This window comes from Macaca nemestrina, chromosome 19 (assembly GCF_043159975.1).
Source record: "Macaca nemestrina isolate mMacNem1 chromosome 19, mMacNem.hap1, whole genome shotgun sequence".
NCBI lineage: Eukaryota > Metazoa > Chordata > Mammalia > Primates > Cercopithecidae > Macaca > Macaca nemestrina.
The window spans coordinates 73,362,478-73,380,133 of NC_092143.1; the positions used below are offsets into that span (position 1 = coordinate 73,362,478).

The 17,656-nt window shown below is 39.3% G+C and overlaps 2 protein-coding genes, 1 non-coding gene and 1 pseudogene across 10 annotated transcripts in view; 3 read left to right on the forward strand and 1 right to left on the reverse strand.

Annotated features, from left to right (window-relative positions):
• Window positions 1–16,266, reverse strand: part of LOC105478808 (methyltransferase 4, N6-adenosine) — a 129,542-nt gene extending 113,276 nt beyond the window's left edge. For 6 of the 8 annotated variants that reach the window (XR_011617057.1, XR_011617059.1, XR_011617058.1 and 3 more), the window contains exons 1-4: window positions 15,918–16,255; window positions 11,604–12,427; window positions 8,833–8,895; window positions 1,155–1,524 (exon numbers count right to left, since the gene is read on the reverse strand). Coding sequence is in view for 4 of the 8 variants with exons in the window: in XM_011736437.3 (XP_011734739.2) it covers window positions 1,155–1,524; window positions 8,833–8,895; window positions 11,604–11,999 (829 nt within the window). In the remaining 4 variants the exon portion in view is untranslated. Of the gene's footprint in view, window positions 1–1,154; window positions 1,525–8,832; window positions 8,896–11,603; window positions 12,428–15,917 lie in introns of all 8 variants that reach the window. The other 2 variants (XM_024791935.2, XM_011736435.3) reach the window with 1 other exon arrangement.
• Window positions 1,851–1,985, forward strand: LOC112426153 (small nucleolar RNA U109). Its single transcript, XR_003017432.1, has one exon. It is a non-coding gene; the product is annotated as a small nucleolar RNA U109 (small nucleolar RNA).
• LOC105478807 (ubiquitin-conjugating enzyme E2 variant 1 pseudogene) lies at window positions 13,581–13,951 on the forward strand (annotated as a pseudogene).
• A 45-nt stretch (window positions 16,267–16,311) lies between the features above and the next one.
• The window catches only part of LOC105478814 (NDC80 kinetochore complex component), a 47,151-nt gene continuing 45,806 nt past the window's right edge, over window positions 16,312–17,656 (forward strand). Inside the window, exon 1 of the mRNA XM_011736439.2 lies at window positions 16,312–16,447. The gene's annotated coding sequence lies outside the window, so the exon portion shown is untranslated. The remainder of the gene's footprint in view (window positions 16,448–17,656) is intronic.

The window sequence follows — 17,656 nt, forward strand, 5'->3', positions numbered from 1 at the left end:
TAGCCTGTCTCATCTTTTCACCCACTATTTTGACATCCAATTTTTATGGTGTTTGTCAAATGGAAATTCTCTAGATCCATCATTCCTTTAATTTATTCATTGGAATCAATAATTCCAATTATGTAAGGAATAATTCCAATACTGTAAGGAAGAGCTGTCCCTTCTCCCCCTTTTATAAACATAGGTATGTTTTTATAAATGTGTGCAATCTCATAAGGAATCAAAAGAATGCAAATTAAAATAAAGAAGTGACACTTTGTAAGCTATTAGAGTAACAAAGATCAAAAAGAAGAGAAAAAATGTTCATGCATAGCATGGTTTTCTCAATAATTTGTTATCCTGTCATTTACTCTGAAGAATTTATGGCACTGCTACACGGATAACCACTCATGTGTAAGAAGGCTTGATAGCAATTAAAAGAAGCTTTTCATTAGTAAGTTGTGTTGTAGTTGCCGAATAACTTAAAATTTTGCTAAAAAAGTCCCAATAACAATAAACAGGAAATTCAATTCAATTTGACCAATCTACCTCAATTTGATCAATATACCTCAAAATGACCCTAAGAAGCAGGTATTATCAGGTCCATTTTATAGATTAGGAGACTAGGGCTCAGTTTTGTGAAATGAATACCCCTAAGACTCACAGTTAAATAAGTTTCAGGATCTAAAGCCAAATACAGGTCTGTGTGACTGTGGACTTCAATATGTAAATTTTTTAACTTTGTACAGGAAAATGTTTCAAGAAATTTTAGACAATGAGCTTGAACACTAGCTTAAAATGTATCCTTTACACAAGGCTAGGAATGATTCGGGAATCGATATTCATAACTGAAGCGTTTCTACTTTGCTATGAAGAAGTTAAAAAAAAGTGATTTGGTTAAACACAACTGCATACTGAATTCCTAAGTACAGAGAAATAACCATATTTGTTCTCTTCGAAATAAGCTTTTGACTCTTTATTCATAATAAAAATTTATTTTTTTAAAAAAAGGAAAAGTCAGCACCTTAAAATTAAACCTAAGAGAGAAATAACATGAGGAAAAGTGTTTACCCTATCCTCATAAATGCTGACCCATATTCAAATTTCAGACTAGCTCTTAACTTTCAGCCCACAGAAAAATTATATTTGTCTAACAACAAACAAGAATTACTTACAGTTCAGAAGTGGTTGCATACAAGAAATGTCAGATAAAAGAAAACTGCTTTTCGGTGGTAGCAGGTATTTTTGTCCCATTAAAGTAATCACTTTTGTAAAGCTAGAGTTGTTTTCAACAACTCGCAAAAATAAATCCTGTTCTGTAACAGATGTATCCTCTTCCACCAATTGCAATGTCTGATGTTCCATTTCATTCAGAGAAGGCAAATGCTTTGCCATTTCACATAATTCTGGCAAATTGCAGGTGTCAAGTGGTAAAGTAATGGGCTTACTACACTTGTCCTGTTTTTCAAAAAGTGGATAAAGAAAACCACTTTTGAGACCTTCCTGGATCAATTGTAAAGATCCATCCAAAATCAGCTCCCTGATCTGAAAGAGAATTTTAAGTACATTAAAAGAACATTGACATTAAAAAAGAACATTGACTGCGCTTTGAATATCTGAGTTTATAAATTAAATCAATATCCTTAACGCTTACAGTAAAATAATTCTGTATTACAATGAAAAGATAAGAATGTGTGAGCACACCTTTGAACTGCTGTTTTCCAACTGTAGAGTGAAACAACCCTCACAAATTCACTGACAACTAAATAACCAAACAATATATATAAGAAAATATATCCTCAAACATGTATAAGGTAAATTTGATAATTTGAATGTTTCTAGAAGAAAATGGGATTTCTAATCTATAGGGATTGCATGAGGAAGTATCTGCTCTTCATTCCTTTGGGGGCAGAAATACATCCATCACATGCTAAATTACAAAAGGAGGTCTCAGGGCCGCCAACGTTTCAATAGAGGTTGAGTGGTAGTATATTACTCCTATATAAGAAAAAAAATAATAATAATAATCTATAGAGAGAAGTTTAAATCACACATTTAATCTTAGATTTTTCTGGCTATCTAATTTTAAAATAAACATATCTTTTCTTTCATAAAACATAGCTTGAATTATAAAGAAAAACATAACTTTGTAAAATAAACATATAACAAAGGTTTGTAAAAATACAACTAAAATAATTATAAAAAATAAAACCCAAGTTACCCTTCTGGACAAGAAGGAGTATCATGGATCAGATTTACCCTTTCAACTGAAATTACTTTTTTTAAAGGCACAAGATATGTTTGGTTGGTTGGTTGGTTTAAAAAAAAAAAAAAAAGGCTTTCAGACTTCGGATGCCATGCAGTGTAGAACAGTGGTCCCTACACAGCAAAAACAAAGGACTGCTCCAGCTTACTGCCTTCAGAAAGTTCCCAGGCACAGGGAAGACACATGCAGAGTCCAACAGTCTCTCTGAGTTGAGGAGATGGAGCTTGGAGTCTAGAAAGGCCAAGGAAGGTGTCAGAGAGAAGAGAGCACAGACAGAGCTCCTAAGAGCTGCAGGCGATCGGCCCAAAATTCCAGCCCACTCACGATCCACACATGCATGGGATGAAACTACCAAGCACCAAGGAAGGAAGAACCAGAAGAAATGACTAGAGGAAACAATGCCCAGGGCTCATCCAGGGCTGAGAATAGTTAGTGCTCCTCAACGTCAAAATGGAAAACCTCATAACAAACAGAACATCAGGCAGACAATTCACAAGGGTATTGCCTTGGCAATTCGAAGAAAAAAAAAATAGCTCTAGACCAAAGTCTGCTCTGATCATAACTAAATAAATAAGCTCACAGAGAGTCTCAGAAAGATCACCCAGTTGCAAAGAAACGTTTTCTGAGAACAAAGCTGAAGAATATTTACAGGAATACGAAAATATGAACTACCCAAAAAGCTAAAGTAGAAATATCTTACAAAAAAATTAAAATTACCAGGAATGTAAAGAAGCAGAAAAATTTATTATAAACGGAAAAAAATCACCAAATGGAAACACATAGGAATGACACAGATGATAAAATTAGTAGAAAAGTTCAGGTAGGTTTACTTGCAATCCAAATAAATATATTGGGAATAAAAGTAGAAAAGGATATTAAAGTATTTATATTATATTCATATGTACAAAGATGTAAAGGAAAAAATGAGCATAGAAAGAAGTGACATAGAGACATAAAAAAAAGGACCAAATGTGTCCAAAATGAAGACAGAAAAACTGTTTGAGGAAATAATGGCTGAAAATTTCCAAATTTGCTGAAGAAGAAGAGGAGGAGGTGGCGGTAAGGGGAGGAGGAAGGAGAAAAGGAGGAGGAGGAATCTGCACTATGTAACATCCTAATCAAATTGCTAAAAGAAACAGTGATAAAGAGAAATGTTGCCAGAGACTTCCACTGGCTGGAATAACAAAGAGAAACAGTAACAAGAGCTTTCAAAACATTAGGTAAGGAAGGGCAGTAGCCCTAAGCGATGGGAAAGAAATCGATAGCCCCAGCAAATTGCCTGGAGAGAGCATCCAGGCCACAGAAAGGAAGAATCTGAGCAGAGTCTGGAAGAATCCCTCAGCTGAGGAGATGGAAATGAGAGTACAGTTACTAGTGTACAGGACAGACTATCAGAGAGGAAAGAGCTCCACAGAGAGAGAAGTCGAGATCTGCAGGTAGGCACACTAGAGAAATTCACCTATGTACTGATCAGTACAAGTGTGTGAAGGAACTATCAGAAGCTGGGAAAAGGAGTACCCCCAAAAATTTTAAAAATACTAACACGGTGAAACCCCGTCTCTACTAAAAAATACAAAAAACTAGCCGGGCGAGGTGGCGGGCGCCTGTAGTCCCAGCTACTCGGGAGGCTGAGGCAGGAGAATGGCGTAAACCCGGGAGGCGGAGCTTGCAGTGAGCTGAGATCCGGCCACTGCACTCCAGCCTGGACGAGAGAGCCAGACTCCGTCTCAAAAAAAAAAAAAAAAAAAGTTTTTTAAAGTGTCTGATGCTCCCTAGGGCCAACAATAGTGCCCGTTTCTACCACTCAGATGGGAACACCTCATGATTCACAGGGCAATTGGGAGACAATTCATCCTGAATCTCTGAGCAGAGGCACTGACAGCTTTTGTTCCAGAAAAAATTTCCAAGGATATGTATACAACATGGAAGATGGAGTAGTGTCTCCCCAAGGCAGAGGACAGACTTGTATGCTGTCCAGGTGAATAAACTCTCCCTCTGGGGCAAAAAGTCGGACAGGTTTGTTCACAACTCACTTAAAAGACGAGAGTTCTTAAGCTTGGGATCCCTTAGCTGTGAATCAAAGAATCGCTGCATGCATAGCAAACCAACTGCATGCACAGCATGCAACTAGGTTGACTGCCATCGTCCTCATGGGATATGGGGCGCAAAGGGAGCCTGTGAGCATAAAGCACATGCTGTGCCAGAAGCAATCAAGTCCTTTGTCCCCGACCTAGGAGTCTCCTATCTTCTGCTAGCATCCATGAAACTAAGGCAAGCTAACTTGTTAGCTTCCAAATAGGGTAAAATTTCAGACACTTCACAGTTCTTGACAGAGGTATTAGGTAATTAGATGGATCTTGCATCTGTATAGGGGCATAATTAGCCTTAAATACTATTCTAAACCAACCTTAAAAAGCTACCCAGCAAGTGAGAGATTAATTAATGCAAAAATCTCTAAAGACCCAGAAGTCCTGAAAAACACTATCAACTGGCCGGGCGCGGTGGCTCAAGCCTGTAATCCCAGCACTTTGGGAGGCCGAGACGGGCGGATCACGAGGTCAGGAGATCGAGACCATCCTGGCTAATATGGTGAAACCCCGTCTCTACTAAAAATACAAAAAACTAGCCGGGCGAGGTGGTGGGCGCCTGTCGTCCCAGCTACTCGGGAGGCTGAGGCAGGAGAATGGCGTAAACCCGGGAGGCGGAGCTTGCAGTGAGCTGAGATCTGGCCACTGCACTCCAGCCTGGGCGACAAAGCGAGACTCCGTCTCAAAAAAAAAAAAAAAAAAAAAAAAACACTATCAACTAACTTTATCTGACATTCATAGAACAATGCATTTAACACTGCATCTGACATTCATAGAACACTGCATCTAACAATTTTTGGAAAGAATATGTATAGACAATATATATTCTTCCCAAAAGCATATAATACAGGCACAAAGATAACTCATATGCTGGGCCATAAAACGAGGTTCGATAAATGTAAAAGGACTGAAATCCTAAAAGTATGCTCTATGCCCCATTGGATTTAAATTAGAAATCAAGAACAAGAAGACACTGAGATAAACTCATTATCTGGAAATGAAATGGAACAATTCTAAATAATTCATATAGGTCAAAGATGAAATAATAAGGACAATCAGAAAATACTTTTTATTGAATCAAAGTGAAAATACAAAATATCAAAATAGGTGGAAGGCAACCAAAGCAGTGATTTAGAGGAAAACTTACAGCTTCAAGTGCTTAAGTTAGAAAACAAAAAAATAGGCCGGGCGCGGTGGCTCAAGCCTGTAATCCCAGCACTCTGGGAGGCCGAGGCGGGCGGATCACGAGGTCAGGAGATCGAGACCATCCTGGCTAACACGGTGAAACCCCGTCTCTACTAAAAAAAATACAAAAAACTAGCCGGGCGAGGTGGCGGGCGCCTGTAGTCCCAGCTATTCGGGAGGCTGAGGCAGGAGAATGGCGTAAACCCGGGAGGCGGAGCTTGCAGTGAGCTGAGATCCGGCCACTGCACTCCAGCCCGGGCGACAGAGCGAGACTCCATCTCAAAAAAAAAAAGAAAAGAAAAGAAAACAAAAAAATATATAAGTTAACTGACATATTCCACTTTAAGAAAATACCCAAGAAAATTAAAAATTAAAAAAGTTAGAAAAAGAAGAGCAAAGTAAACCAAAAGAAATAATTAAAAAACAGAAATCAATAAAATGGAAAACACAGAGATAGTAAGGAAAATTAACTAAATTAAAAGCTGGTTCTTTCAATATTTGTAAATCATATATCTGATACAGGGTTAACATCCAGAATATATAAAGAACTTCTAAAATTCAACAAGAAAAAAACAAACAGCCCAACTGTAAAATGAACAAAGGATATGAACAGACATTTCTCTCAAGAAAATATACAAATGGCCAACAAGCACATAAAAAGATGCTCAACATTACTAACCATTAGGTAAATACAAATCAAAACCACAATGAACTACTACTCCACACCTACTAGAATAGCTATTCAGTGTTGGCAGGGATGTGGAGAAACTGGAGCCCTTGAGTATTGCTAGTAGGAATGTGAAATGATAGATCCACTGTGGAAGGCTGCGTGGTGGTTCCTCCAAAACTGAATCACAGAATTACGATAAAATCCAGCTATTCCACTTCTGGGTATATATCCAAAAGAATTAAAAGCAAGAACTGGAATAGATATCTGTACACCTATTTTCAGAGAAGCATTATTCACAATAGCCAAAGGGAGAAACTACCCAAAAGTCCATCAACAAATGGATAAACAAAATGTAATATTTACATAAAATGGAATATTTTTCAGCCTTAAAAAGGAAGGAAATTCTGATATATGCTACATGGACAAACCTTGAAGACACAGCGAAATCAGTCAGATGCAAAAGGACAAGTATTATGTGATTTCACTTATATGAGGTGCAGGCAAATTCACAGAGACAGAAAGTAGAATACTAGCTACTAGGCAGCAAAGGAAGGGGGAGTGGGGAGTTACTATTTAATGTATAGTTTCAGTTTGGAATGATGAACACGTTCTGAAGATGGATGTGGTAATGATGGCATGACACTCTGAATGTACTTAGTACCACTAAATTGTACATCTAAAAATGGTTAAAACAGTAAATTTTGTATGTATATTTTACCTATTTAAAAAAAACACAGATTACCAATAAAAGCAATGAAAAAGTTATTATCACCACAGATCCTACAGACACTAAAAGCAAGCATAAGATAACACGACTTCATGCTAACAAATTTGACAACTAGGATGAAATGAGCACATTTCTGTTTTTTGTTTTTTATTTTTCTGAGAGGGAGTCTCTCTGTCAGCCAGGCTAGAATGGAGTGGCACTATCTCGGCTCACTGCAATCTCTGCCTCCCAGGTTCCAACAATTCTCCTCCCTCAGCCTCCCGAGTAGCTGGGATTATAGGAGCCCACCACTGCACCTGGCTAATTTTTTTATATTTTTAGTAGAGATGGGATTTCACCATGTTGTTCAGACTGGTCTCCAATTCCTAACATCAAGTGATCTGCCTGCCTTGGCCTCCCAAAGTGCTGCGATTACAGGCATGAACCACCATGTCTGGCCTGAAATGGACGCACTTCTTAGAAAATAAAACTTGTGAAAACTGACATCAACAGAAACAAAAAACCTGAAAATCCTGTTCTCTATTTAAAAACCTGATTTTGTTACTAAAAACCTTCCCACATGACAATTAAAACACAACACATCAGAACTTCCAGAATGTTGCTAAAGCAGTGCCCAGAGAAAAAGCCTCACCATTAAATTCTTCTATCAATAAAGAAAGAAAAAAGAAAAGAGAAAAAAAGGAAAGCTGCCAAAAAAGTATCCACCACAAAAAGCAACACACTGAGATGGTTACAAAGCGGGGTTCTATCAAACTTTATCAAACTTTTAAAGAATAAATTATCCCAATTCTTTTTCTATTGCTCCAGAAAATTGGAAAGTAAAAAGAAGGAAAACTTCTAGCTTTCAACACGAGAGGGCTAATAAGTTCTCCAGTGTGCAAACATCCTACATATTTACATATATAATTATATATAAGACCAAAGAAGTAAATATATCAGACCAATCTCTCTTATGACTGTCCCAAATAAAATATTAGCAAATAAAATCCAGTAGAGGCCGGGCACAGTGGCTCATGCCTGTAATCCTAGCACTTTGGGAGGCCGAGGTGGGTGGATCATGAGGCCAGCAGTTCCAGACCAGCCTGGTGCCCCACGGAAAAAAAAAAAAAATTAAGCTTAAAATATTTGTGTTCATTCTGTTTCTTCTCATTTCTTTAACTATCTGATCTCATTTATCGCTAAGTTCTAGAAACATATCCTTCACATTACTCATGCTCTCTTCTGCCACTATCTTAATATATGGTTTTATTATATTGTTTATATTAAATTGTTTTATTACATTGTCTATATGTTGTTTATATTATAGACAATAGGATTTTATAATATCTAAAATCTCTAAACTTAACCAATATAGCATAAGTTTACTTTGTTAAATATTTAAACTAATAGAAGTACATGAAGTTTCAATAAAAACTGGTTTAGGCTAGACACAGTCGCTCACTCCTGTAAAATCCTAGCACTTTGGGAGGCTGAGGCTGGCAGACTGCCTGAGCTCAGGAGTTCGAGACCAGCCTGGCCAACACAGTGAAACACCATCTCCACTAAAAATACAAAAAATTAGCAGGGCATGGTGGCACATGCCTATAATCCCAGCTACTCAGGAGGCCAAGGCATGAGATTGCTTGATCCCGGGAGGAGGAGGCTACAGTGAGCTGAGATTGCACCACGACCACTCCACCCCAGCCTGGGCAACAGAATGAGACTGTCCCAAAAAAAAAAAAAAAAAAAAAAAAAAAAAAACAGACAAAACTGGTTTAAACTGTTCATCACTATAAAATTAACAATAAATAAATTAAGTGCCAAGCCTGATCAAAATGATTGCTTGATTTTGAAAAAAAATCCTTATTTATGTTGTTCATTTATTCTCTACTACTTCATATTAATCTTCCAATGTGATCAATGAACATTTTACACTTACCTTTGTATGGTATTCCATCGCATCCAATTCACCTTGATTGAAAACAACACATCTTTTACGCTTCTAAAGGGTAGATCAATTATAGAGGAAAAGTTATGGTGCCGTTAATATTTTGCTTTATCATTATAACATTATTTATGTCTTATATCTCAGTCTAATAATAATTAATAATAGTAATAATTGTCTACTGAGGTCAAAATCAATGCAAAGGGTATAGACTGAGGGGGTAAGTTTTCCCAAAGTAAATTAAAAACAACGACATAAACAAAATGGATTGTAAAATGTCACCTCAGCTTTATCTGCTATTAATAAGTAGTAGTTCCGGCCAGGCACGGTGTCTCACACCTGTAATCCCAGCATTTTGGGAGGCCGAGGCGGGCGGATCACAAGGTCAGGAGATCAATACCATCCCAGCTAACATGGTGAAACCCCGTCTCTACTAAAAATACAAAAAAAAAATTAGCCAGGCGTGGTGTTAGGCGCCTGTAGTCCCAGCTACTTGGGAGGCTAAGGCAGGAGAATAGCGTGTGAGACTCCGTCTCAAAAAAAAAAGAACTAGTTCCACATGATAAAGTGTAGCATCAGCGCCCATGAAATACAAGGAAACTATGACACTGTATGAAGTTACTAGTGCTATCTATCACTTTATATATGGTATAATTATTCTCAATTTCCTTCATTTCTGAGGAGAGGAACTAGCCAGATGCTATCATCAAAAGAAATTCCAATGCACCTTATGACTGATCTGAGGGTTAGGTATGAATCAGATTTATATTAACACTGTTCTATATCTAACAATTCCATAGAAAAGAACACATAAGGCCATGTAATATAGAGTAAGGACTTTGTACTTTTTACTGCTGAAACCCCAGTGTTTACCTTGTGTCAAACTCTTAGCAAGCTAACAATAAATGTTGGTTGGCTACATAAATAAATTGAGTTAGTATTGTATAATTTGCTTTAGCATATCAGACAGTGTCATCAAGATTACATTTATTACATAGGCTCATCTATTCTTTTTCCATGTTATGAGAAATTTACCCAGCCTAAGAGATTAAACATTAAAAATTAATGTCCATACCCTGCAAACTATAAAGTCCTTTACAAAGGCTTGTTATTATCTGAATTACTTATATTACAACATACTATTTTACTAAGACCTCAGCCAACATTAAATATTTTCTTTTCTGTGCATGACACACAGTAGATGACCAATAAATATTTGATGGAAGAAAAAAGGGGGCTGGGCCTGGTGGCTCATGCCTATAATCTCAGCACTTTGGGAGGCCGAGGCAGGTGGATCACCAGAGATCAAGAGTTCAAGACCAGCCTGGCCAACAAGGTGTCTACTAAAAATACAAAAAATTGGCCAGGTATGGTGGTGGACGCATGTAATCCCAGCTACTCGGGAGGCTGAGAGAGGAGAATTGCTTGAACCTGGTAGGCAGAGGTTTCAGTGAACCAAGATCACACCACTGCACTCCAGCCTGGGAGCAAGACTCCATCTCAAAAAAAAAGGGGGGATCAACACATGAACACATAGAGGGGAACAACAGACACTGGGGCCTACTGGAGGGTGAAGGTCAGAGGATGGGAGGAGGGGAAGGATCAGGACAAATAACTAATGGGTACTAGGCTTAATACCTGGGTGATGAAATAATTTGTACAACAAACCCCCATGACACAAGTTTATCTATATAACAACCCTATACATGTACCTGTGAACTTAAAAGTTAAAAATTAAAATTAAAATTAAAAAAAGAAAAATATGCACAAAAGTCACAACATTAAAAAGTTCTACTTCAGAAAACGTATTTTCCTTATTACTTCCCTTATTCTAATTCTCAACAAACTTTCATATTTAATATCTTTCTTCTCCACCTATTTATAAGATCCATGAGGGAGGGATTATGTTTATCTTGTTTCATCACTCTGCATACAATGGCACATAGAAAGAGCTCAAATGTTTGGTCCGTGAGTAATGAATGTTAATCCTATCACTAAAAAAGAAAATGCACATGTACCCTAGAACATAAAGTATAATAATAAAAATTTAAAAAAAGAAAATCCTGATTATCATCTACCTAAAACGGACTTTGTAAAATCACCTCTAAACTCCTGAAAGATATAAAAAGTATTAAAGCATAATTAATTTGATCCTGTACGGCATTCTCAAAACTCTACTAAAAGACTACACCAGTGTGAATATACAAATACATATACTTTACAAACGGGTATATTTACCACAGGAGCTTTCTACTTGTATCACTAGAAACTTTTAAAACAATCACCCTTCTTACAAACTTTTATTACATTATCTCCAAGGGATAGCTCTCTAAAAACCTCCAAAAAACCACTTACGGCTTAGAAATTTTGCAGAAAAACTTTTTTTTTTAAAGCAAAAACAGTTGTGAACATATTCATTAATACAAATGCCTAATCAAGAAAAGGATTTTTTGGGAGTTTTTTGTTTGTTTGTTTGTTTGTTTGTTTGTTTGTTTTTTCTGTCTGGGTTTATTTTCTTTGCTTAATTTACAGAGAATTCACTTCCCAGCCAACTTTGCTTATTTTTGAAATGCTATGCAATTTGGTCTTCTAAGAATAGTTGAAGGTAGAAAAAAGCTACAAATTATTTTGGATATGCTAAAGCCTTCTTGGGTTTTATTGATTCTTCTTCATACTTAATGAATCATCAGATATTTAAGACATTTAGATGATAAATCTCAATTATGTTTTCTGCAGAAAAATAAGTATTTCTTTAAACTTTCTACCTTCCCAATAATAGAAATGGAGATTTCTTTTTTAACACCATTCATCAGATCTTCCTTTTCATTACTTTGCTGGCATTCTTTGTGAACAGCTGGAGTTATATAAGGTTTGGTGACATCAAACAGTTCAGGTCGAAAAACAAATTTTTGTGTTAACATTTCATAATTTCCTCCATCATCATTCTCTGGCTTAGTGGTAGGGTCAGAAGCAATAAATGCAGCACAGGCTCCAGAAGAGGACACGGAATCCATTTGAAGAGATTCAAAGTGAACAGAAGTAGTGAACTCATTTTTACTGCAACAAGGTTCATAATGCTGGTGAAGTTGATAGTTTATCTTGTTGATAAAAGAAAGATGATCCAGTAACCACCCAGCTGACAACTGGTGAACCACAGACATTCCCTTCCTTTAAAAAAGCCTCTGGGAATTAGGAACTAGAAGTAAAATCCAACTTCCCAGATCAGCTTCTTAAATGTCTTGTATTTCAATAAACATACACTTCATACACACAGATGTGATGTACAAGTACATAAACCTGACATGTACATTGAAGAGAATTTAGCATTCATGATATGTTAATATATACAGAAATTCTAAGGAAAACTGCAATGTTTTAATATAAACTTTCTTTTTAACTTCAGAGTTGATAATTCAACATTTTCAGCCTAAATTTGGCCAAAAGGGGTTAAAACCTGATCTTATGTCTGGAATCTCAATGTGATCCTCCTGTCTTTCTGGGCCCCCCACGACTTCTTGCTTTGGTCCTTGGGTCTAGCCACTATCCTCCAAGTCACGAAGTCACTGAATCCTTAAAAGGACAAAGTACCCTGTAAAAGCAAAGAACACTATATTAGCTACATGAATTCACCCGTTTTAATGAGATAAACCTATCTAGAGAGGGGCACAGAATTTCAGAAGGTGCTGTTAGCAGGTAATCCCTCGTTTTTTCAAACTACACTTGTCATAATAAGTCAGCCCATTCTCCAGTATCAGCTGCCCTGCTTAATCACTACTACCGATGGAGTAATAAGGTTAAAAGAAAAAATTGTTCTAGTCAGAGAAAATGCAATTTTAACAGCACATCAGAAGCATTAAACCCTACCAAAACTGCAAGGTTAAGAGTCTAGATCTGTAATAGGTTCTGAGCAATACCATTTGGGTAACTAGGTTTCTCAGAACCAACTTTTGTTCAAAAGATGGATTAGAATTCTAAATATTGCTTTCTAAATCCAGTGCGGTGGAGAACTTTAAGAGGGGACAGAATAATAAATAAATGAGTGACTAATGGCACTAATAATCATAGCATTTAGATTCAAATTTCTAACTCCATAAGTGATATTATGATGTACATTGGTATTCATCCACAGTTCCTGGCTCACAGCCCCTGCAGCCTTACCAAGTGCAGGGATGAAGGCTGAGTTGATCACCACTGACCAATGATGTAATTACTCATGTCTATACAATGAATCTGGGAGATGTGACACTATCTCGAGATATAGTGTCAGAAATGAATTAGAGGGAAGAAAGGGCCAGCCTAAGAGTGACAGTGACACATGATGGCAGCCACCACAGGCTCAGGAGTAGGAGTAACTCTCAATTTCCAACTGTTGGAAGAACCTGAAGAAGGTTAGAAAGGGGTGGCCAGGCATGGTGGCTCACACCTGTAATCCCAGCACTTTGGGAGGCCGGGGCAGGCGGATGGCCTGAAGCTGGGAGTTTGAGACCAGCCTGGCCAACATGGTGAAACCCCGTCTCTACTAACAGTACAAAAATTAGCTAGACGTGGTGGCATGCGCCTGTAATCCCAGCTACTCGGGAGGCTGAGGCATGAGAATCACTTGAACCCAGGAGAGAGAGGTTGCAGTGAGCCGAGATTGCACCACTGCACTCCAGCCAGGGCAACAAGAGTGAAACTACATCTCAAAAAAAAAAAAAAGAAAAAAGAAAGGAGTATGAGATGGCACAGTTAGCTAGAGTCTTGAAGATGATAAAGACATGACCCTTACCAAATGGACAGGGATGATAATTGGGCCTCCAAGAACAATTTACGAAAACGGAATATACAGCCTTAAAATAGAATGTGGACCTAAATACCCAGCAGCACTCCCCTCTGTAAGATGTGTAACAAAAATTAATATGGAATTAGCTGTTCTAAAGGAGTGGTGGACTCAAGAGCCATTTCAGTGCCAGCAAAATAGCAGAATTCACATAGCATCAAAGTTGTCTTACAAGAGGTTGGACACCTAATGACATCTAAAGAAAACATGAAACTCCCTCAGCAGCCTGAAAGACAGTGTTACAGCAATCAATCAAAAAGAAAAACCACAGTCCCTTTTCCCCACTCCCATTGAATTTAAGCAGTCTTCATTTTCAACAGTAAATTTTCTAGATACATCTTGTAGACCTCGAAGTACTAGAAAGGCTGCTCCTATTCAAAAGAAATATATCTTAAGAATCTGTGAATGATACTTTTTTGTCCATTTGAAATATGTAAGTTGTGCTATAACAAATCATCCTGTCAAGCGACAGGATCAAGAAAGTATATTTAAATTGATCCCCTTCATAACTGGTGAGGTACATCTAATTCGACTGTGGAAAGACATCACACAATCACCTTGCTGCTCTTACATGTCCTGGGGTCTCTGCCTTCTCCCCCTACCACTCTCCCTGCCTCCCACCCCCACCCCCTGCAACAGCCCTCTAGCCTGGGAGGCTCGCTAGAGTAGATGCCAAGTTCACAGCCTGTGGGACCACTGCTGAGTGTGTGGGCACTCAGTTTAAGTATTCAATGATGCTCCTTCCAAACCACTGTCCTGTCCCCACCTCTTCAACTCCCACCTTGGCCAAAGCACAGATCATAAGCCCTCCACTCTGCTCCCCTCTGAGACTGGCCTTCCATGAGGAATTCAGGGCTTTCCCCATATCTTCTCTTCCCCACCTTTATCAAGAGATGCTGCTCCCTCCCCGTCAAGTCTCTTTTTGCACTGTCACCACCCAACACTTCCTTGCTTTGACCAGAAGCCATAAGGTAAGGTTGGAAGCACATTTATTCACTCTCCACCAGCCTAGGGAATGAATATTGGGTCCTCAGCCCTGCCACCTTCTGCTGTTATCATCAGGCTTTTAACTCAGGTTTTGATATGGTGAAAAGAAGAGTCACCAGGGTTATTCAGACACCCCGGCTCTCAGGGTCTTTGGTAGTTAAACCTGGGAAAAGGCCACATGAAGACAACTGTAAGCACACATGATCCCTCTGAATTGTTTTCTTTTCCTGCAATTGTGCTTGCTCTTAAAAATTGAAGTTTTAAACAGGGCTCTCATTTGATCATCCTTGCAATCTATTGGAGTCTAGCTTGAAATGTGACAACTGGAACCAAAAGAACCTTGAATTTGGTGCCTACTTTGGTTTTGGTGCTGCTGCTTCTCAAGATCCTCAGCAGGGATTAAGAACTTGGGGTGCACAGCAGGAGTATCAGGAAATTGTCAGGCTTGACTTCCTGGCAAATTGCTGCCAGTACCACTAAATGCTGAACTGTGGATGTATACCGAAATACAAGCAATTCTTTCTGTACTAAAGTTTTTTTAAATTTCATATTTGTGTAAAACCACCTTTTGAAGCAACAACTATCTAGTCTGAAGAGCAAACGATGTTTCCATTAATATTTTCTGGGGAAAACATTAGTGCTAAGGATTTAACAATCTGTAGGTAAAGTTTAAGCTAACAGTATTCCACAAGGAGACTTTCTATTATCGGACTGTTGTCTAATTTTAATACAATTTTTATATTAATATAATCCTTGGTTCCTCCCCATCCCCTTCATAGGCCACAGCTGAGGTCAAATGGTCCTGGAATGGCTACTGAAAGCTAGAAATTCAGAAGGGAAAATTGAAACTCAGAGCAGAAAGGCAACCTGCCCAAAAATAACAACGCAAGTTAATGGCACAATTGCTACCAGACCCAAGTATCCAGACTTCCTGGAGCTGTGAGATCTTTCATCACCACCACTCTCCAGGTACCAGGCAGTGCCTGTTTCTGGGTTCAAACTCACAGCAGTGAGGAAATCCTATTTTAGCAAAGTGATTTACTGTTACCGTTCTTAGTGTACCCCTCTCCTGCGTCTCTGCTTCACATCCACTCTCTCGCCGCCCGCCCCCAACCACTCGGATTCTTCCTAGCCTCTCACAGGTCAGCCACCACTAGAGGACTGTGAGACACCGGCAAGTGATCAAATACTGACCCCGAATTTCGGCGGCAGCCGTACCAACGCAATCCTTGGAGCCCACCGCCCCCACTCCGCAGCCCCTCTCCCACCTCACCTTTTCCCTTGTCAGAGAAGCGGACGCCGCCTTCCCAGACTCTCCTCATGAAAACAGCACCCATCTAAATACTGATCATGAAAAACGCCCCTTTCAGTCCACAGAAAAAAAAGCTTTCTTCTTTACTAAGAGTCCATAGGCGCCGCCATGTTGCTGTACGGAAAAACGTTTCCAGGGCTAGTTGGAGCGCTCAGGCTGCCCACGGGTCTTCAGACCTAACTTTAGGGGTCGTGCCCTAAAGACGGGGTCCGACCTCGAAGGGACGCTTACACTGTCCCACAGACACCAGTTTTGGGTGAGGCGGCTGGGCGCGACCAGCACACATACTTCCAGAGACCAGGCGGTCGCAGGAAAGTTACGGAGCGCGTCGTGCGTAATGACGTCAGCGCCGGCGGAGAATTTCAAATTCGAACGGCCTTGGCGGGCTGAGGAAGGAGCTGGTGTTTTGATGACTGCTGTCCTATCTAGCGGATACTTGCACGGTTTACAGAAATTTGGTCCCTGAGTCGTGTCAGGAAACTGGATAAAAGGTGACTGATGACATTGGATTAACTTTGTTTCTGCAGAACTGTTCTGGATGAAGAAAGTAATGGCGCAAATGACTTCAATTTAGAGGTCCTAAGGCAATGTTTTGGTGTGTGTGTGCTGTTGAGAGAAGCCTCGAGGCCAAAACTGTGCGAGGCGCTGGTTTCATGGGGTCCATTAAATTTCTAGTGGCAACGATTTCCCAAGGAGGAAAGGGAAGGGCCTGGGGAACACTGATGAGGAGTGGAGGCTCGGGAGAGGAAACGGGGAAGGATTGAAGGGGGCGGAAAGAGATGGACAAGAGAGGATCCGTTGGGTGGGTTGCGTCCAAATACTAGTGTAGCTTCTTAGTGGCCGTGTAGGACTGCGTAGAAGTCTTCATCTTAAATCATGAGAGTACACTGTAAGTGGAGATTAAACGTGGACACACAGGTGTGGGTGGAAAAGTTGAATAGATGAACAAGCGCACATCGAAGAAGAAATAGGCGGCCAAAACCAAGAAGAGTGTAATCAGTGTAAAAGACTAAGGAGTACCCGGAGAAGTAAAAGGATTGTCACCTTCCTGAAAGCCAGGGCAGGACCTGAGAAGTCTGGGTGCAGAGATGAGACTGGATCAAAAGTTTTGTCAATCATGTGTATCCTAGGAGACAACCTTTTTAGCAGATGTGAAGGGAGTGACCTGTTATTGTGGCTTGTAAAAGGAGGCAGCCTATAGACCATTTTATGGACCAGGTGATTTATCCTTGTTGAAGGGGAGATTGATGCCAAAAGGGCAGTAATTGAGAAACAATGGGTTAAGGATAGAGCAGGAGAGATTGACATTAGGAAAACAGAATAGTTCCATTCTCTGAAACAAAAGAAGAGGAAACATTTTGAGATGAATAAGAGAATTTGAGGTAATTTTTTTGTCTTCCTATTGAAGTACGCACAGCCAACAGCAGTGATGTGGTCTGGGTAATAGACAGGGCTTTAGCTACCACGGATACCTTTGTGAAGGCAAAAACCGTAACTTATTCATCTTTGCATCTCCTGCATTGCCTAGCACACTCCCTTATACATAGTGGGCAGTTAATAAATGTTTATGTTGAATACTTTTAAATGGAATTAAATAGATGTTCCCTGCAAATGAGAACTTCAGTGCACATTAACAAATACAGATACCCCAGGGGAAAGATGATCCTGAAGAAACGATGAAACTTGACTGCCTTTCTGTT